Source organism: Lepidochelys kempii, chromosome 17 (assembly GCF_965140265.1).
Source record: "Lepidochelys kempii isolate rLepKem1 chromosome 17, rLepKem1.hap2, whole genome shotgun sequence".
Classification (NCBI taxonomy): domain Eukaryota; kingdom Metazoa; phylum Chordata; order Testudines; family Cheloniidae; genus Lepidochelys; species Lepidochelys kempii.
The window spans coordinates 11,951,223-11,973,520 of NC_133272.1; the positions used below are offsets into that span (position 1 = coordinate 11,951,223).

At 41.4% G+C, this 22,298-nt stretch overlaps 1 protein-coding gene across 8 annotated transcripts in view; it reads right to left on the minus strand.

Annotated features, from left to right (window-relative positions):
* Positions 1–22,298, minus strand: part of PITPNM3 (PITPNM family member 3) — a 357,658-nt gene that overhangs the window by 189,125 nt on the left and 146,235 nt on the right. For 6 of the 8 annotated variants that reach the window (XR_012155383.1, XM_073315258.1, XM_073315260.1 and 3 more), the window contains one exon: positions 18,868–18,975. The exons of 1 other annotated variant lie outside the window; for it this stretch is intronic. Coding sequence is in view for 6 of the 7 variants with exons in the window: in XM_073315258.1 (XP_073171359.1) it covers positions 18,868–18,975 (108 nt within the window). In the remaining variant the exon portion in view is untranslated. Of the gene's footprint in view, positions 1–18,867; positions 19,019–22,298 lie in introns of all 8 variants that reach the window. One more of the 8 variants, XM_073315259.1, reaches the window with a different exon arrangement.

Below are 22,298 nucleotides of genomic sequence, written 5' to 3' on the forward strand. Positions count from 1 at the left end.
TCCATATAGGGACCATCACTCTAAGAAGAGCATAATCTAATCAGGAAAATAATCCCATAGCATCTGTTTTCAAACCAGCATCTTCATGCTTTCTCCCATACTTTCACTCATGCTTTTGAGACGCTCCGGATAAACATCTGCAAACTGAGCTCATTATAAACCTTCAAAACCCTTAGAACTCTGTTACCAAGGTGCCTACAAAAAAAAACCCTTTATAACAGTTACACAGCTGGTGTGCTAAGATGACAGCCCATCATGCTGAATAATATTGTGTCAGTGTTTCCTTGTACTCTTCCATCTGTCTGTATTCATCATTTATCTCCAGTCTTATTCTTAGATTGTGAGCTCTTTGGTACAGGGACTATCTTTTTGTTTGGTTTTATACAGCGCCGAGCACAATGGGGTCCTATTCCATGACTAGGACTTCTATGAGCTATGGTAATACAAATAATAATAATCTAGAGTATCACTTCCTTCCCCACCCCGTGTTGTCTCACCAGGTGTGTGACATTTTTGTACTACAAATCCTTGTCCGTTGTCCTATTAGGCTTTGCTAGGTAGGGGCGGGGTTTCATCTTTATGCTGGGATTTTCAAAGAGCCTTTAAAGGAAGCAGGCAACCAACTCCCTTTGAATTCAAATTCCTGTCAGGCTTCTTTGAAAATCCCAACCTCAAAGACCAAAACAATACTTTGGCCTTAAAAAAATTCCTTACATCCAAAGCCCTTAAAGTGCTTCACAAATCACTGATGAATAAATACTCACATGTGAGGCACAGAAAAGTTAAAACAAGTTTCAGAAGCATCCAATTATTTTCAGAATAACTGAAAATCAGGATTTGGATGTCTAAAGTTGGCCACTCAAAATAAGGTGGAACTTTGGAATATCTGAGTTGCTTAAGAGACCACAGCAAGTTTGCGAAGAAAACCCAGAATTCCTGACTCGTAGTTTCTTGTCCTAACTACTTCAAAACCCTCCCCCAGGTATATAGATGTTCATGTCTCATTCACCTTCTATAGTAGAAAAACCCACATACAAGTGATCTGACAACCAGGCGTCTATACAAGAATGAAGAACATCAAATAAAGATGATGTGCCATTAACAACACTGTACCAGAGCAAAAAAAAGGAAGCTTAATTTAAAAAACTCAGAGAAAAGAAACCAAGTAGTCATCTAATTTTCATTAGGTCTTCAATTAAGCCCTGTTTTAAGATGGAAAATAATGCACTTTTGTTACACTTTTGCCGACGCGGTAATTACCACATTTGTGAGTCATGTCAAATGAACAGAAGCATTATATCCAGCATAAATAAAATAAAATAAAATAACAACAGCCAGAGTAACCTGGTTTGTCAGTCACTGTCCACTTTGCTCTCAGATCCTGTAATAGATGACACACCATGTTGAGGAGGACCTGTAAGTGCTTTACCTCAACACAATTAAATCAAAAGGCAAGGACGGATATTCTGTCCTTATAACCACTCATATGCCCCAGTGACCTCATTTGGGTCCCATAAGGTAACCAAGAGCAGGATCTGACCCACTGTTAAACCAGCACCTGGGGATTGCCATGGGAACAGAAAACTGATGGGCCATACTGCTCTACCAGAGTCCTTAAAACACACTCATGCACAAGTGCGGCATGGGCAGCCACAGTGCCAGCTTTCCCATTAGCCCCAACAACGTCCACTTGGGCCTATAGAGACTGCCACTAAAGGTGGAAGGGCAGCTTAGACTCCACAAGCCATTGAGTCTTTAGTCTATCTGCTAAGACACCCAATAAGGAGCCAATTAGTGCCAAAGGAGGTGAGTTGTTTAAGGGTTGGTTTATTTTTGGTAACGTGAAGACTTCTCCACTAGCAATTCCACCAGACAGGCCACCGGTCAGTTTCTCACAGATCTCTGAACAGACTCAGACATCAATGGCTGTCAAAACTCACGTGGTCTACTTTTGAACTGGCGATCTAGAGGTTAAATTCTCTGCACCGCATTACCAATCCTCTGAACTATCCAGGCACCTTGGGTATCATTAAATAAAAAACATTTTCATCTCAAGCTGCAATGGAGCCCCATTAGTGAGCAAATTCTTCCATGTACTCCAGTACGTTCTTTGCAAACAAGAATAAGGCATTAACTTGAATGCTTTCTATATAAGCTATTAATTATCTTCTGCTATTTAAACAGGCAGAGGTCAATGCACCGTCTGTCACAGAACATGGCCCTTTGAGACAAGAGCACAAAAACAGATTCCTTTTCTTGTGTGTGCCACACTGACGTCAAGATTTATTTCTTTTGCTCCCAAGTAATGTGGGTAAACACTTTCATTATCTCCCTGCAATAATAATATACCTTTGGGAAGTTCAGAATGAGAAAAAAAAAGTCACCTATTGCCACTTTAATCCACATTAAGATAATACACAAAAGCACCTTCCTCCCGTTCAAATTTAGTGCATCTTTGGATAAAACATACACCAGAAAAAAAATGTACTTGTGTTCACGAGGAGCAGGAGAAATGAAAGAGGGGGCAGCCGGCTCAAATAAACACATTAAACCTGTAGAAATGGTTCGTAGCCTTCCTGAGATGCCAGTTTCTTTGTACATCTGACAAGGATTCACATAAAAGAGAAACCGTTTCCATAGGAAACAACGTCAAGACATGATCGCCACAGCTAGTTATTGCCCAGTAACTGTTCCAGGAATTCATGTCACCTCTGTATTCTGTTTGGTTCGTATAATCTACAATAAAGCTGCCCTAAACCTGTTCTCAGTCTCTCTCTCTCTCTTTCTGGTGATCACCTTAAGGTCTCTCTAATCCTCACAGCATTACAAAGGCCACATTTATATTCTCACAGGGAAAAACTGTTAAACGGTATGAGCCCAAAATATCAACCTTTAAATCCAATGCAAGTTTTCCCTAAGGAAGACCACTGAAGTCAAAGGCAGTCTTTCCATTGACTTCAGCGCTTGTGTGTATGAATTTGTTTCTAGGAACACTGAATGATACTGGATTAATAATCAGTTCACCGTTCTATATTTGGATCTTGTATGTACATAAGGTACTTAGATAGTTAAATGATCCTTGATATGAATACTACAAAGGTTGCCCTTACTGGCCTACTCTGGTCCTGATTCAGCAAAGTGCTTAAGCACTTTAAGTTTATATATGTGAGCAGTCTTATTGACTTCAGTGGGACTGCCCAGACGCTTAAAGTCAAGCATGTGTTTAAGTGCTTTGCTGAATCAGGCTCTTTATGTCCAATATTAGAAGCAGGGGTGGTAACTGTGTACTGAATGAGGCCCTGTGGGGGAATAATACTATGTGATTGTGTAATTAAAGAGTGTATCATAATGCACACACACACAAGGGGACTGAAGTAGGTTTGCCCAGGTACCTAGAAGTCTGGTATTTCCTAACTCTTCAGTACTTGACTTTGCAACCTTAATGTAAGGGAGGAAGGGGCAGTTATGTAATTAAAAGCAAGTGAGTAACAGTACTGTCAACCCCAAATGTTCAATCATGAGATTATTTAAAAATAATAGATTTGGTATTCTTTTTATTTGCCTTTTGCTTTTTTGAGCCTTTAGGGTGAACTAGGGTCACATTTTGAAGCTCTCTCCACAGCCACAGCCTAGAAGCTTACTTTTTCTTTAAGAATGAAGACTGAAATCATCACATATCCTCCAAGACTCCAGGAACTGGAGCTTTAAGCGGAACAATTATCATGAGACTCATGACAAAATCCTGAGAGTTGGTAACACTGCAATAAGCCTTATTCAAAAGGAAAACTATTTTCCTGATGGAGTGCAGATAATTGTGAGAACAAGTAGCCAGAATAAGCCATTGAAAGGGTAATGAGGACAGTGGTTTAAAGATTATATTTGTACGATGACTTCTGTAAGCAAGTAACAAAACTGCGAAGTCCTTGAAATTTGTTTTTGATAACTCCCGTTGAAGTGACAGTAATTTCTTTCTATAAAGCTATCCTTTAATTTGGCACGTACGCACACTTTTCATGCTTGGTTGCAGAAGACACACTATGAGTAGTAAGAGGGTACTGTAGAGTTTGGCAAATAGAAAATCTCTACCAATTAACTGCAACATGTAGAGATAATGCATCCTAATCCATTCAGAGCCTGCAAGGGAATTCCTTCAAAGTTCAGAAGAGTTTTGTTTTGGTGAGAATAAACCGAGGACATTTCACACGACAAAACACATCTGCTTCTCTTTTGTCCTGGTGTGATCAGCCAGCCCTGTTCAAGGGAGGTAGCTGTGCTGGGCTCTTGAAGAACAGGGAGTGACAAATTGTGGGTTCAGTCTTCTGAAATGCAGATGATTTTATGAAATTGTATCATGAAATTATTGTACCTGTAATGGATCCACCCAGAGTTGTGAGTCATGTCTCTGCCAGACCAAAGTGATCAGCTCTCAACGATGGTTTATTCAAAGACCACCACCTTGGGAAAATGGGTTTGCTGTAGCTGGGAGGAGACACTTCCTCCTATCTGAAGGGAAGCTTGGAATATAATGGAAAATTATCAGGGCAGAACAAAAGAAGCAGGTGACCCAGCAGGAATTTTTAAATGGACTCATGGGAGGGGGAAAAGGGTGAGGAGATGGGGATCCATTTTACAGAAGATTAAGATGAGGGAGGCTGCTGAAAGGGTAGGGCAGGCAAGAAGGATGGAGGACCCTGCCTGACTGACAGAATGCAGATGATCTTCAAGGGAAGGATGAGCTAGAGAGGGACACTGCACGTTCTATGGTTTTGTCTGATCTGTACTCTGTTGTGCTTTACATGGCTAACTGTAAAAGAACAGAACATTGCTGAGGGGGCCATTTAGGGATCTGGGGCAAAAATTGGGGATTGGTCCTGCTTTGAGCAGGGGGTTGGACTAGATGACCTCCTGAGGTCCCTTCCAACCCTGATATTCTATGATTCTATGATTGTTAGACTGGGCAACGTGTGTGTGGACCACTTCACAATTACTACATGCCCCTGAAAGACAAACGGTCAATCAGGACCTTCATGCCATTTGGATGGAGTCCTGGGAGAGCAGTGTGTTCAAGTACTGAGAAGGGGGTCTTGAAGAGCACACTGCACCCAGAGGGGCTAGGCAGCAGGTCAGTATGTTCTGACATTCAAGGAGGATGCCAGATAGAAGGCCCGTGCCCAGAGAGTGTGCCTAGGGATCCCGAGATTGGGGCAGTGGTTGGAGTCCATTTAGGCTCTAGAAGCTTAACACACACCCCAAGGGATCCATAGCACAAAGGCTTGGATTCTCCTAACAGCCATCCTAGTGAGTGGCCAGATAGGGATGCTTGCTAGGATCTGTGACACAGGGCAGTGTCTAGACATACCCCCCCTCCAGAGCCACTTTTGCTAGCTAGCACAGATTAGAACAGCACCCAGGCTGTTCTAACCTGCGCTGAAGATGGGGACAAGCAGAATATTGGGGACCCTTAACCAAAGCAGAAACTCAGCACAGCAGAGAATCTAGTTCATAACTAGAGCTGGATGGAAGTATGCAGATGAAGGCTTTTTTCACTGAAGATTACAGATTCAGGTCATCTGAAACATTTCACAAACTTGGGTTGAATTTGCCAAACTGTTTTGATCAAAATATTCCCCCCGCTCCCCAAAAAACACACAGAAAAAATACAATATGTTTCATTTTGACATATTCTAAATGAAATGTTTCAATTTTGATTCAAAACAACTGGTCATTTTTGAAACTGATTCCCATTTTAAAAAATTTAACAACCCCCCCCCAATTTTTGTTTTGGGTCAAACAAAATGTTTAGTTTTATTTTATTTTGTTTTACTTTTTCAGTTTGCTGGAAAAAATTTAAAAAAGTGTTTCATGCTGAACTGAAACAATTTAAAATTTTTGTTTGCCTGGTTCAACCACCAAACCATTAAAAAAAATTCAGTTCTTTGCACAGCTCTAACCTCTTTTTGTGCACGTTATCCTAAGTACCGTATTTGGTATATTTACTTGCTGGAAAAAATAAGATCAAGCCACAGCATTTGGCTGACCCTAGTCTTTCCAGAACAGTTGGATCAGTCTGAATAAATACTTCCTGAACTCAGTCCAAAGTGTGTTCTGTTCACAACAGCCTACATCTTGCCAACCTGATGGGAAGGGTGTCAGCGGTCTCTGCGGCAGCTATAAACATTAACGCCTGAATTATTTTCAAAATATATAGGGAGGAGGAACAGAGTGGGGGGGGGGGGGGCACACAAAGAACAGCCTTTTTGAGGTTGCAGGGGGAAGGTTACTCTGGGGAGAAGTTGGCTGGATTGTGGAGTATTCGTGAAGCAGCAACAGGCGGACAAGAGGAACGAAATGACAGAGACAATATAAGGAAACCAAGGTCATAATCCAGCAAAGCACTTACACCATGTGTAAGTTGAAGTATGAAGGTACTGCTAATGGGGAGTATTCTCCAGCTTAATGCTATGCCTGTGCTTACATGCTTTGCTGGATCTATGCCCAAGATCAAGACCTAGATGGACAAAGTTAGCCCCTGCCTGTATCTATGGATGAAACGGCAACTATTGCTGGCTAGCACTGCCTACCAACCAGCAGGGGGATGAAGAGGCATACCTGAAGGATAAATAGCAGAAGAGCCAGCCAGGTAGGGGTTGTTTGGTCTAAAAGGGTTGAAGTGCAATGGGAATATCATAGAATCATAGAATATCAGGGTTGGAAGGGACCTCAGGAGATCATCTAGTCCAACCCCCTGCTCAAAGCAGGACCAATCCCCAATTTTTGCTCCAGATCCCTAAATGGCCCCCTCAAGGATTGAACTCACAACCCTGGGTTTAGCAGGCCAATGCTCAAACCACTGAGCTATCATAACCCTTTAATTTTTGCAGTTTGATGTGGGTGAAACTTGTTCAGGCTCATGGCTCTGTGTCATATACAGTTAGCTAGCAACAATGAGTGATGCTGGGGTAAATTGTGCAGGCCAGTCATTTCCCCTTAACCAGGGGATTTTGCACTGGATGGTGGAGTTCTGAGACTCCAGGGTTTCTCACTCTTGGAAAAATTAAAAAGGTGTTTCCAAAACCCAGAGCAAGGAGCTCCATCCCCTGCGGAGCCTGAATCCCAGCATGACTGCTAATCTCTAAATGCAATGGCAAGTATTTATTATCTCCCCACGAAGCTCTGTTTCTCTTTATCCAGCTCCAGATGTTTCTAGAGTCCTTGCTACTTTAATTTGGGCATCAGAGGGAGAGGGAAGTAATGCCATGTTAAGCTCTCCCGTTATGCTTTCCAGCTTGCGAGTACACATTTAATATAGAGCTTCTCACTAATGACTGCCTAATTTAAATAGCTGGACAAGAAAATGCTTGCTCTTTGGGGGAGCTTCCATAGAAGGTGCTATTAACAACCAAGCCAGATCTGCAGCTATACAAACCTACACATACATATCTGGCCCACTATTTACAGCAGAGCCTTGCTAATATGCATTGGTTACTGGGAGACCTATTGCTCATTAGCAAGGAGGGACCCAGTATCCTGCTCCTATTGAAGCCAATGGGAGTTCGTCATTTGACTCCACGGATCCTACGTGAACCATTTTAAAAGAAAAGTGAAGACTGAGTGAAATGCGATTTGATGACACTCACTTTGACAAGGATAGTTACATTTCAATAATATAATAACTCACCATGTCCTCGTGAAGTGTTTGGAAAAATAATTAAGTCTGAGCAGCAGGAGAGCAAGCCAGGTTTATGCCTAATCAACCATGGAGCAGATTTTTGCCATTAGACAAATTACTGAAAAAGCTCAAGAGTTTCAACACAGGAAGGATGAGGTGTATAAAGCCTTTATTGATTTAAAAGCTGCCTTTGACTCTGTTGATAGTTGCTCCCTTTGCCTCAGCTTGCAAGCAGCTGGTGTGCCTGACAAGCTCCTCTACTGTCTCATAGAAATGCTTCACTAAAGTGAGAACTGTGTCCACTTAAGTACTAGGATGTCAAACCGGCCTGAGTACAACAGTGGCATCTATCTAGGGTGCATGGCTGCTCCTGATCTATTCTGCTCTATTACCGAGCGAATTATAGAAGCTGTCACTAGCCACATACCCGGGATGGTGATTCATGATTTCTGCATAACTGACCTGCAATATGCAGATGACAAGACCGTACTCACGTCCTCACAAACTAATGTCATCAATGACCTGAATATGTTTGTGGAAAAAGCAGTAAGCTTGCTTTTCAAGTCAACTGGAAGAAGCTCAAACTGATATAAGTGGCTTATGAATCTCTGCCCCCACCCATCATAATCATCAACTCATTTCAGTACCTTGGCTCTGCTGTCACCCAGGAGGAAGGTTGCCTTGCTGACATGAAACATCAAATCAACCAGTCTATAGTCTTATGCACAGTCTTTGGAAGGCTTTGTGGTGCCAATGCTTCATAACTTAGACCAAGATGGGTGTCTATTAAGCAGCAGTGGTTTCTGTCCTTTTGTATGGCTCTGAAACCTGGGCCAACCCAGAGATGCAAATGTGCCAGCTGGACTCTTTGACATGAAACAGCAACGGCTTATTGAAGGTATATGGTGGTTACTTTATGTTTCGAATTAGGTGATTAGGCATCAGACCAACCAGCTTTCAGTGTTTTCTGAGGGACTCAACACCCTCTCAGCTGGTTTGGCCATGTGTTCCATGTACCAGAGTCCATACCAGCTTTGATTCAACAAAAGCTGGTTGGAGAAGACCTCTCGGACTGCCTCAAACACACTGTCAGGATGTTGTGGCTTTTGACCCAGCTGCCTCAGCCTTAATATAGAGCAGGACTCAATATTGACTGGAGACCGAGCTTTCTGGATGTGGATGATCCAAAGTTTTCACTCTATACTCTATGAGTAGGAGAATTAATGAATGAAGTGAATAGGAGAGCTCACTACAGGACTCTAATGTTACATTTTTGCTAAGAAGAACGTTAGCACCAAGAACGGGGAGGGATTATTTAGCAAGATGCACGGAAGCATAACTAGAAACAGCATGAGAGGAACAAATAGACTCAGTATCAGAGAAAACCTGACCATCAAGCTATCCACTGTAAGCCCCAATATGTAGAACATTTTCTCCATTCTAGTTTTAAAAAGGCAGCAAATGTTTTGTAGGGCCATAGTCCTGCACTGGCTGGGAGATGGACTGGATGATCTACCAGGTCTCTTCCAACTCAGACTTTTGGGATTCTCCTATGAAGTGAGGAAACGGTCATTCCCAAATTAAAATTACAAGGAGTGCAAATCAATAGGGAGAAGGAGGCCTGTTTATACTGTACAAGGGCTGAGATTCCACATGCCTCCAACATTAGCCAATCCCAAGCCACAGCCAGGAAAATTTTCCAACCATGATAGAGCACTGCAAAGGTAAATGCATTAGGTGAGAAGGGTTAAAAACATTATACTTTCTTCTGAAGTACTGCGTATTGGCTACCATCAGTGCAACGGTACTGGACCTGCTGTCCTGGACTTATAAATATTTAGGGTAGTGGGGCAATAAGCTTGTCAGTTTTCCTGGCAGTAAACAGATTCCTAGTTTGGCCAAGCTGGTTGCTCCAGGAATGCAGTTCAGGATTTGCAACAATAAAGTCTGGCTTGTTCCTAATTCTTAAATCTCTCTGCTCCAGATATATATTATATTAGACAGTCATGTTCACTTGGCATCTCAAGGCAAAAGCTGAATAGATGAACCATGCTCTGCAGACAGCTTAAACTAGCTGCTCTTTGACTTCATGATAACTAAACTATTCAAGACAAGTTGAGAGTCACATGAAATATCTATCATGATTTGAGTCATTCCCTGACATTTTAGTTCAGCTTCACCTTCGGATTGATCAAACCTGAAAAGAACCTGATAGACAAGTCTGACAGCAGTTAAGTTTCTTGCAGAGTTTGATAAGAAACCATTTTAATGGTGATGGCATTGCATAATTGTGTGATAATCCCATGGCCCAAAAATTGAGATAATGGGCGCGACATTACACTGCATAAAATATTAAAAAAGGGGGAAAAATTGTTTCTGTTTCACTGTGTCATCCATCTCTGTCACTTGTGGGTGGAATGAGAAATTATCCACCACAGCTCAGACTAAGGCAGAACTAGCAGAAGAGATAAAATGGTGTGTGTTCCTATAGATATCTGAATATAAAATTGAAGTTCATTTGCCCTCTCTGTACCTCAGTTTTCCCACTTGGAAAATAGGGATAATGATCCCTCCTTTATACAGCACACAGATACGCTGATGAAAGCACTAGATAAGAGCTAGGTATTATTAATTATTATTATTTATTAAACCAAGGCCCTGATCCTGCATGTACTTACTACTATTGCCAACCCCAAGCCTTTAAAAATTATGCATCGGGGCTCCCTTCTGCCTGCTTACTCTAGCTGGGTACCAGCAGGACAACCAGCATCTTAGCCAACACACTGGGGACTTCACGCAGGACATTCAGAACTAAAGAGACAAAGTCTCTGCAGCTTGTGACCAGCTTGTGTAGTTGGTGTTAGAGGTGCAGTTGTTGCTAAATACAAATCTGAAGCTATTTTCACCTGGTCAAAACATAAGCAAGATGAATGAGTGAAGAATAGAGGGTAAATTTTGCTGAAGTTTTGGCACTGTTTTTACCAATGGGAAAATGCTTCTGTGCAGTTAGCACAACCCTCTATTGAATATGGCTCATTGTTTTCACCTGCATTCTTTAAATTGCTGGTTTTCGGGTCTTGCCAAGACCTGGAAGTCCAGAAGTATAGCCATTATTATAGATAAACTCCAACACTGTGACAGCCCTGGGGAGGATTAAAAAAGGACTTAGCTTGTCAGCTCTTTTGGGGCAGGGACTGTGTTTTTGCTCTGTGTTTGTACAGCCTAGCGCAATCAGTTCCCGGTCCATAACTACAGATCCTAAGCACTATCTCAATTCAAAACAGCATCTGAAACCTTCAGAAAATATGTGGGTTCACAAAATCATATTTTACTTTCAGCACTAATTACAGACTTTGAGCCAGGTGTGAAGTTCTGCTCACAAGAGGTCAGGTTCCAAAAGACCATGGTTTACGTGTGCCGAGTTTTTTCCCTCCCTGTTCTGCCACTTTTCTATAGAAACACGTCATAAAAATAAAGGGAAGGGTAACCACCTTTCTGTATACAGTGCTCGAAAATCCCTCCTGGCCAGAGGAAAAACCCTTTCACCTGTAAAGGGTTAAGAAGCTAAGATAACCTCGCTGGCACCTGACCAAAATGACCAATGAGGAGACAAGATACTTTCAAAGCTGGAGGGGGGGGAACAAAGGGTCTGTCTGTCTGTGTGATGCTTCTGCTGGGAACAGATCAGGAATGCAGTCTCAGAACTTCTGTTAGTAAGTAATCTAGCTAGAAATGCATTAGATTTCCTTTTGTTTAATGGCTGGTAAAATAAGCTGTGCTGGAGGGAATGTATATTCCTGTTTTTGTGTCTTTTTGTAACTTAAGGTTTTGCCTAGAGGGATTCTCTTTGTTTTGAATCGGATTACCCTGTAAGGTATTTACCATCCTGATTTTACAGAGGTGATTCTTTTACCTTTTCTTTAATTAAAATTCTTCTTCTAAGAACCTGATTGATTTTTCATTGTTCTTAAGATCTAAGGGTTTGGGTCTGTGTTCACTTGTACAAATTGGTGAGGATTTTTATCAAGACATCCCCAGGAAAGGGGTTGTAGGGCTTGGGGGGATATTCTGGGGGAAGACATCTCCAAGTGGGCTCTTTCCCTGTTCTTTGTTTAACACGCTTGGTGGTGGCAGCATAGCGTTCAAGGTCAAGGCAAAGTTTGTATCTTGGGGAAGTTTTTAACCTAAGCTGGTAAGAATAAGCTTAGGGGGTCTTTCATGCAGGTCCCCACATCTGTACCCTAGAGTTCAGAGTGGGGAAGGAACCTTGACAGCACATTTGGACCCACAGCTGCCTATTGCACAAACCACTGTTCTTCTGAAATTACTTTTGACAGTTTCACCATGCAAGCTAAACAATGGTCTGCCCCGAGAGGCTATTGTTTATACACCCTACCTGCCATGTAAAGCACAAAGAAAAGTAGTTTCTTTCCAGCTGAGAAGTCTAGGTGGGAGTCAACAGGCAAACAAATACTTACCTTGGTGGCACAATTTACAAGGTTTCACATTCTGAATCTCCGTGCTCACTGCAAGGGGCATAGATTTACTGCTGTCTCACCCCAAAAGCTAAGCATAGTAGCTGCACTGTCATCTAACTTAAGTAAATGTCTTTTTCCAAAGCTTCTCACAAAGCAGAGTTTCATTTACCTCTAGGTAGTAAGTGAACAGTAATGTTATGGATATACAGTGTATTTTGTGTTCAAAACAACCACAAAAATACCCCTGCAATTTCTGTCATCATACTTTCTAGCACAGGCATGGTGAACAGCCTGTGGTTATGGTATCACATGTATGTCACTCATTACAGTACAGGGAGTATCCATATTTTCCAGTGACAATATCTATGTTGATTTTAATAATGGGAGCCGGGTATCCAAATTCCTTAGGCAGCTTTGAAAATCCCAACTTAAAAAAAAAAAAAAAAAAAAAAGAAGGGAAATAATTTGCTCCAAGCAAAAACGTGACATCTTGGTTGCAATGGTTTTTCAAAAATATTAATGACATCAGTGTCACCACTATTAAGCTGACAAATATATGACAATATGGGTAGTAGGTGCTTTGATTTTCACTTTTTAAAAGTTTCATTTTACTACAGCGTTTACAGAAAATTGTGCACACAAACTTCAGAAACATAAAAGTAATAATGTTATAATAAATAAATAATAAGTAATAATACTTACAAAGGAGGTCATCATCATTATATCTATTTTACAGATTGGGAAACTGAGGCAAAAAGAGGTGAAGTGGCATGCTGAAGGCCACCTAGCAGGTCACCGGCAGAGACCGGAATCAGACCCAGGTCTCCTAAGTCCCAGTCCAATGCTCTACATACTATGACACACTGCTTAACACGTGCCACAAACCCATGCTCATTCTAGATTGTTACATTCATGGTACTCTCATCTTTATGTATAGTAAACACTGTAAACACATTTTCAATATTGTCTTCTCGGGGCAGCTGGTCCCATATAAAGATAAGAGAGAAGACAGCTTTTCTAAGGGAAAATAGCCTTATTTTCTTTAAGCTTGGTAATTACTGGCCAACTTAATAAACATGCTACATTTCAGAAGAAAGGAGGGCAGGGGTAATGGCAAAGTAGATAGCCAGGGTAAGTGTCTTTGCGGGTTGCACTTGACAGCATGAAGCTACCTATGAAATTCTTGTTGGTGAACGTTCTTATTTTTGTTTATTAGTGTGATGGCAGGCCCAATGAAACAGGGCCCCATTGTGCTAGGTGCAGTACAAATCTGTAGCAAGAGAGTCTCTGTTCTGAAAAGCTTACAGTCTAAACAGACAAGACAGACAAAGGGTGGGAGGGGGAAACACACAGCAGGTCAGTGGCAGAACCACGAAAAGAAACAGGTCACTGACTCCTAGGCCAGGGCCCTATCCACTAACTAGCACTGCTTTTCATCACACAGTGTAGCCCAAGTCATCAGTAGGTTTCTATGACAAGACATATATTTTGATGTCTTGGAGGATATCTGTCCTAATCAATAGGACTGAAATGTAGAGACATCCTTAAATCTGTGATGTCCCACTGGTAAATCTGGAGAAGGGCAGATACTTTTTATAAAAATTCTTCAGTTAGCTATAAAGTTAAAAATGAGAATACTGTGCATTTATCTATAGTAAACAAATCAAATTACAAATCAAGTATGTATGTATAGACATTATAATTGCATTGGAAATAAAAGTATCTGGACACAATACTGTTAGGGGTCAAAGATTTTATTTTACTATATCTCATCAAGAGTATGTCTACACTGAGCCACAGTACAGACTGAGTGTGTGTGTTGCAGACCACACCAAAGAGCTGCACTCTTATCTGTCTCATGTGGATGCCTCAGGCGTGAACTAACAGGTACATAGTTTGTGTTAACTTAGTCCTCTTTCAAACCTTTTCGTTCATGCCAGCAGTTCACACACCCTGTAGTCTGCACTGCAGTACTGTGTAGACAAGCCCCAAAACTAAAACACAAACAAAGACCCTGATCTTACAAACACTTACATAGTAGCTTAAGCATGTGCTTTAAGTGCTTGCAGGATCAGGACCAAAGGTAGGGGGGTGGAGGAACAGAAAAAAATAAAATCTAATAAGCCAAATTAATTCTTGGTATCAAGCAGGTGCAATTCCATTGATACCATAGGTATCTGCTTAGCACCAGTCATGAATTTGGCCTTGAGAATATATTTAATACAGTGCTTTGATTCTGCCACAGGAAAAGCAGCTCCCCATCAAGATACTTTATGCAGCTCTACAGGTTTTTAATTCAGCTTGATCGCTGTTTGTGTTATTCTCTGTTTAACTATATTAAGTCGGCATTACTGGATTCCCAGATTTTCCCCTGAAGAAGTATTTCTTGCATTGATGGGGAAGTTTGTATTGGTCAAGTGCTCTCACGTCTACTTACTGAGAAACAGCGACTGAATTAATTTATATACCTACTATTTAAAAGGGTGCTAATAAGCTTGTCTCTCTTTCAGTGGAATTGTGGCTATGCTGTTTCTTAAAGTTGTAGTGAGTGCCCAGTGTGCCTTTAATTCTGCCCCGAGCATACTGCAGCTTCCCATACATCTTCATTTGTTGAAAGAGCTCTTAATTGTGTGCTTTACTAGTCAATCTATTAAACCATTTAAAAAAAAAAACAATGCACACAAACTTCAAAATTGCTGCAAAGGCAACTAGCAGCATCACTGGTCCTGGAAGCTGGTTTAACTACAACAAAGTGCAACATAGCCACTTCCTTCTCAGCTGAATGTGTCGTTCATAACCATGGGTCAGATTCTGTGGTTTGGTCAGTCAACAGGAGTTTTCTGCACTTAATGCCTGGAGGAGTTGGTCCTGTATTTTTAAAGACCCAGTGCAAATATGAGTGTTCATGAAAGCAGCTGGACTGATAGCACTAAACAAAGATGACAACCCTTGATTTAGACCCAAAAAACAGGTGCACCAGAGGCAACAGCACTGCGCGCTGCCCCCCAGCATTCCCACTGTTTTCTGATCCTGTGTTGAAGGGTACAACCACAAAGGGAATGAAATGACACCCTCACTACCAACAAGAGGCGTCGGAAAGGGACTGAATCAGAGACCTTCAGAACCAACCCACAAGCCTCTATCACTTGAGCTAAAAAGAGCCAATATATACTAGACCCTCATCTTTTATGGGAACAATCCATTAGAAGGGCACATGGCACATTTGAGCTGGGATTTTCAGAAGCGCCTAGGGGATTTGTGCATCCAGGTCCCAGTAAAATTCACCTTACTCCCTTAGGCTCCTCTGAAAATCATAATTTAGGGAATAACCTTGCATCCATCAATGTCAGTGGAAAGAGAGCCATTGACTTCAATAGGTACTGGATCATAAGAACAGCAATACTGGGTCAACCCAATGAGCCACCTAGCCCAGTTTCCTGTCTTCCAACAGTGCTGAATGCTTCCGAGGGAATGAACAGAACAGGCCGTCATTCAGCGATCCATAATCAGGCCATTAGCCAGTGGGTTTCAACCATAAGGGTAGTTTGTACACATTGTCAGCCAAGAGGATATGATTAGACAAGATGCCAGTCACAGTTCTAGTTTGTGTCATACAGGTACTAGCCTGAGATCAGCTATTCATTTCTCACAAACCACAGTACGGCTCTCAAATGGTAAAGGCTACACACCAGGGCTGGAGTTAACAGAGAAAATCTGGAGGCGAGCTATGAACTATCCAGCCCCCTCAGGGCATGTCTTTAATGAAGACACATGGGCTTTAAAAATGCAACCTTATTTTGGCAAACACTGATGAGTTCTCCAAATAGTCTCTGAAAAGGTAATAAATCAATGCAGCTGTTTAAAAGGGTTTAAGTGGTAACAATGGGCCTGATTCCACAGTTTAGTAGCACCTTACTCCAAAAGTAGTTCCACTGACTTCAGTGGGACTACTTGTTCACTCTGAATAAAGGTATCAGAATCCAGCCCTCTATTTTTACAGCTGAAATGATTCCGTTAAAAAATTTTGCCAGCTTTTTTGGGGTAAAGCTTTGAATGTAAATGGTTGCATTAACATTTAAATGCTTTTTACTGCAGCTATTTCAGAAAATAATATAGTTCCCCATCAAATAGATCTTGCATGCTCTTCGCCTTCATTATTTGTGTTTTGCAATTGCCAATCACAGAGTGGAGTTCTAAAATTCCCGAACACGATTCATTCTCCAACAGAAGCCCTGCATAATTCGCTGCAGTAAACACACAACAATAGGATCTATATGCATTTGGCAGGTAATTTCACAGCAGAGAAATATCAATAGGTACCTAATCAATAGAACTGAACCTTGCAGTATAATGTGGTGGAGTTCAAGAGGAGAAGAGGCATTGAGATGTGTGGCCTAGTTTAATCAGATGAATTTAGCAGGGGGCCAACCTAGTGAAACACCTAACTGGCAGCATGCATTACAGCTGTTGCTCTAGTTTTTTTTTTACATTATTGATATAACAAAATACGAAATCTCATTCTGGCGTGAGCTGCCTTGTGTGGACATACCGTAAGGTCTGATTTTCAGAGGTGCTTATTGCCCACAGCTCCTATTGACTTCAGCCGAAGTTACAGTTGCTCAGCACCTCTGAAAATAGACCCATAGTGTGCAAAGTCATATACCCCAGCACAGTGAACATTGACTTGAAGCAGGCTACCGTGTTGTGAAAAGCCATTAAAATATAACTAGATGTTATAAGTAGGCCTGCTCTCAAACTATGGTCCAAGTAGACCAGTAATCCTCTAAGCCCTACCTAGTATTCTCCAGAAGAAAGCAAGGTGAGCACCAAGCAGTGAGACAAGAGGGCTAAGAAGGAGAGGTAACCATGGTGGTTTGCTGTCTTACAAAGTAGTCCACAAAACAAAACAAAAAAGATAGGACACCACTGAAATAAGGGAGGGAAGGTCTCATGGTTAAGATGCTGGACTGGGGTTCAACTCCTGGCTTTGTACCACAGCCTTTCTGCGTGGCCTTGGGTAGGGCACTTATGCTCTCTGGGTCTTTGTTCCCCATCTGTAAAATGGAGAGAATAATAACCCTCCATTTATCTGTCTTCCCTCCTTAGATTGAAAGCTCTTAGGGGCAGGGACCATCCCTTGCTTTTTTTTTTGTTTGTTTGTTTGTGCCTAAAACAATGGTGCCATGATCTTAGTGGGAACCTCTGGAAACTATCAAAACAATAAGACACAAAATCTAACATCATAATATTGAAGTAAATATATTAAAACTTTGCAGTCAGTGAAGAAAGTCCAGGAATAGTGGCAAATAGTCCAGAGTAACCTGCCTTTATGTGGTCATTAAAAAAAAAGTTATCTTAGTTGTGGTGCAACATTGGATCAATTTCTCTCAATAGTCTAACAGCAGAGAGAGGAGGCACATTTACAATTCAGTAAGCATCTCCTACAAATCCCCATTGAATCCCTGACTCCAACTGAAATAAATTGCCAAGCAACATGAAGGAGCACTGTATGCCACTGTCAAGGGCAGATGTAAGACAAACTTCTTCCCTCTCTAATTATCCACTTAATAATCTTTAACAACATGCCATTTGGATTGGTTGGTCAACATGCTACTTAACCACTAGCAAAGGAAACACCCAGAATATAAAGAGAAGAGAAGAGAGTCACTAAACAAAGATAATTAATAAATTAATTCCTTCCACAAGCGATTGCTGAAAATATGTATAGCTATAGAGAAATATCCCTTTCTTTTCCTACAGATGAACACACTCCAGTCCATACTGATCTTTCAGGACAGCTATTTGTAGTAAGAAACGGGGAAAGTCTTTTTAAAACAAGCAGCCTAAAAACACAAACACTCATGGCTCAGAATACATTAAATAAATTGTCTTTGTCAGGGGGAACCAGAGAAAAACCAAATAAATACCATTTAACTAACAATAAAAATGCTTTAAACCACTTGATAACATTCAACTAATCATCTGAAAACCCCCATACTTCATTGGACAAATTTACCAAGTTACTTAAAGACTGACACCATTACCTACACTGAATCGTATCTTATGGATATTGCCTGACGAAGGTAACTCCTGTTTAAAGTCAGTGGGAGTTCAGGGGTAACCTTTTTGAAAAAGCTGTGTATTTGGGAGCCTAAGTCTCACTGAAATTCAAGGCTCCTAAGTTACTTAGGCACTTGAAAATTTTAGCATGGAGGCTTAGCACCTTTATGTCCCTTTGAAAAAAAAATATCACACACTTACTACACAAATGGTTCCACTGACTTCTGCAGAACTACTTGTAGAGTACAGTGCTACTTACCTGTAGCAAAGATACCAGAGTCAGGCCCTGAGTAGCGACCTGGCCTGGGAGACAGTGACCCTAAAGCCCTTAATGTGTGTCATGGCCATGACAGATATACAACCATAGGCCTTGGTCATGCAAGCTATTGTGTGTGGATGGACTCTTGTACCCAAGCAGAGCCCCAGGTCTGAGTATACCGTCTACCCACAGGGTGCATCTTGCAGAAATAGGGCCTGAATTATTTTAATACAGGGAAATAGCGAATAGATGTATAACAATGTTAATTGTAATACCAGTTATGCTTTGTGACATTGTAAATGCCATTTGTATCAGGAGTCTCAACAAAATCAGACAGCTTAAGTGTCAGCTTAAGTTTCCTTGTTAACCTAAATATATACATATAGCAAGCTAAATTTTACCTTGATTTTCTTCCAGCTTCCCAATTGTTTCGATCTGCTCTACCAAGTCATTGGAGTTCCACTGGCTCATTCCTATCAGGATGGCACTTTTCCCTTCCACCACCTCCTCTGCAGCAAGAAAACAGAGAAGAGGGTAAACTGCAGCCACAGGCTGGAGAATAAAGACAGGATTACCTTGTTACCAACTGTCAGAGAAATATGCAGCTCATTACGATCCCTAAAGGGAATACACAGCACATAGCATACACAGGATTCTCTGAGAAGGCTTTCTGCTTACACGTCCACAGCAGTTTGTGTTTGCATGCCAAATTCATTGCATACTGGAAAACCACAGAGGGAAAGGGAATTTAGCAAATCTTTGCTGCTTACTTCTGCAGAATTATTAGCTGACTGAAAAAAGAAAAGGAGTACTTGTGGCACCTTAGAGACTAACCAATTTATTTGAGCATGAGCTTTCGTGAGCTACAGCTCACTTCATCGGATGCTCACGAAAGCTCATGCTCAAATAAATTGGTTAGTCTCTAAGGTGCCACAAGTACTCCTTTTCTTTTTGCGAATACAGACTAACATGGCTGTTACTCTGATAGCTGACTGAAATAAATATTCATAAGAGGTGGAAACCACTTGGCACTTTATATGTGCAAAGCCCTTTATAAATATTGATTGACTAATTCACACTGATTATCTAATTAACAGATCTGATTGGAAATATTTTCCCTCCCCCATGAAACAGTTCATTAGGAATTAGGGCTGTCAAGCTATTAAAAAAATTAATCACAATTAATCACACTGTTAAACAATAATAGAATACCATTTATTTCAATTTTTTGATGTTTTCTACATTTTCAAATATATTTATTTCAATTACAACACAGAATATAAAGTGTACAGTGCTCAATTTATATTTATTTTTGATTACAAATATTTGCACTGTAAAAAAATCAAAATAAATAGTATTTTTCAATACACCTAATACAAAGTACTGAAGTGCAATCTCTTTACCATGAAAGTTGAACTTACAAATGTAGAATTATGTACAAAAAAATGCATTCAAAAATAAAACAATGTAAAATTTTAGAGCCTGCTAGTCCTCTCAGTCCTACTTCAGCCAATCGCTCAGACAAACAAGTTTGGTTACAATTTGCAGGAGATAATGCTGTCCACTTCTTGTTTACAGTGTCACCTGAAAGTGAGAAAAGGCATTCACATGGCACTGTTGTAGCTGGGTCGCAAGATATTTATGTGCCAGATGCGCTAAAGATTCATATGTCCCTTCATGCTTCAACCACCATTCCAGAGGACATGCATCCATGCTGATGACGGGTTCTGCTCAATAATGACCCAAAGCAGAGCGGACCGATGCATGTTCATTTTCATCATCTGAGTCTGATGCCACCAGCAGAAGGTTGATTTTCTTTTTTGGTGGTTCGGGTTCTGTAGTTTCCGTATCTGAGTGTTGCTCTTTTAAGTCTTCTTAAAGCATGCTCCACACCACATCCCTCTCAGATTTTGGAAGGCACTTCAGATTCTTAAACCTTGGGTCAAGTGCTGCAGCTATTTTTAGAAATCTCACATTGGTACCTTCTTTGTGTTTTTGTCAAATCTGCTGTGAAAGTATTCTTAAAACGAACATGTGCTGAGTCATCATCTGAGACTGCTGTGACACGAAATATATGGCAGAATGCAGGTAAAACAGAACAGGAGACATACAATTCTCCCCCAAGGAGTAGAGTCACAAATGTAATGAATGTGGCAGGGTGGGGGGGCCCTGGGCCCTTTTAAATCACCCAGGCCCCTGAGCAATTGCTCCCCCTTCCCCTGTCGGTGAGCCAGAGACTAGGGTTTCTCAAACCTCATTGCACCGTGACCCCCTTCTGACAAGAAAAATTACTACATGACCCCTGAAGGGGTGACCAAAGCCTGAGCCCCATCGTCCCAGATGGGGTGGGGGGTCCAAAGTCCAAGGGCTTCAGCCCCAGGCAGGGGGCCTGTAACCTAGCCCTGCTGCCCAGAGTTGAAGCCCTTGGGCTACGGCCCCGGGAGATTGGGCTTGGGCTTCGGCTCTGAGTCCCAGCAACTCTAAGCCAGCCCTGGCAACCCACTTTGGGGTCCCAACCCACAGTTTGAGAACTGCTGCTGTAGACCATGATGCACTCCTTGGCAGCCTTTTTTACTCAACTTTGATGGCTTGACGAGATTTAATTGTACTCCTTTGGGCAGGCAATGTGTTTTTTATTCTAGATTTGTAAAGGGCCATGTAAAATTATGATGTCACATAAGCAATAATGGAAATAATTTATCTAGGTCCATAACGTGTGCCATAGTGTTTTATCTCATTAGACCGACCTAACACTTGGTAAAGCAACCCACATCTTTTCATGTATTTATACCTGTTCCTGTATCTTTTACTTCATACATCTGATGAAGTGGGTTCTAGCCCATGAAATCTTATGCCCAAATAAATTTGTTAGTCTCTAAGTTGCCACAAGGGCTCCTCCTCTTTTTTTTTTTTAAACAGTGTTTTGTAGTTGCTCTTCATGCTTATACAAAAGAACATAATCCCTGCTCCAAGGAGAGCACTGGCTAATGATAGGAATGGGAACAGACCATGTAAAAGAGCCTTACAGAAAGTGTCTAGTCATTGTAGCTGAAATGGGTTTTCAGAAGCTCCTTGAAAAGAGGAGGAGCTGCAAGCCTAGCCAAGAACAAGGAGAGTCCTGAAGGAGTACATGTAGGTGAGCGATAGGAGGCAATCAGGATAGAGGTTTGTTCAGACCTGCAGGAGTGGGGGTGTGTGTGTGTAAAATGAATCATTCAGAGAGCCTTGAAACTAAACAGAATCTTGGACGTTATGAAGTAAGAGGGGGATGCAGTGCAAGGATTTGGGGTGTGGCGAGGGGAAGGAGAAGCCAGACCTGGGTGGAGTTGTGGTACAAGACGATCATCATCCTGGCTGGAATAGAGGACAGACAAGAAAGAAGAGGGGAGATCTCAAGCTCAGTCTACACTTAAAAACTAAGGTTTGCCATAGCTATGGCAATCAGGGATGTGAAGAATTCACATCCCTGAGCACTATTACTATGCCGACCTAACCCCCCCAGTGTAGACATGGCTAGGTCAATGGAAGAATGCTTCCATGAGCTTAGCTATCACCACTTGAGGAAGTGGAGTTGCTACAGCAATGAAAAAACCCTTCCATCATTGTAGTTTATATCTATACTACAGGGTTACAGTGGCATAGCGCTGTAGATGGGCAACTATAGCCAGTAGCCCCCATAGTGTAGACAAGCCCTAGAGTAAGAAGGTGTAAAAGTCTAGGGAGGAGAGGACTAGAGCCTGGACTAAAGTGCTGTTAGTAAGGGTTTTTGTTCTGTATCCATATTACAGCATTGGAGATTTACAAAGTGCTTCACAGACATTAGTTAATCCTC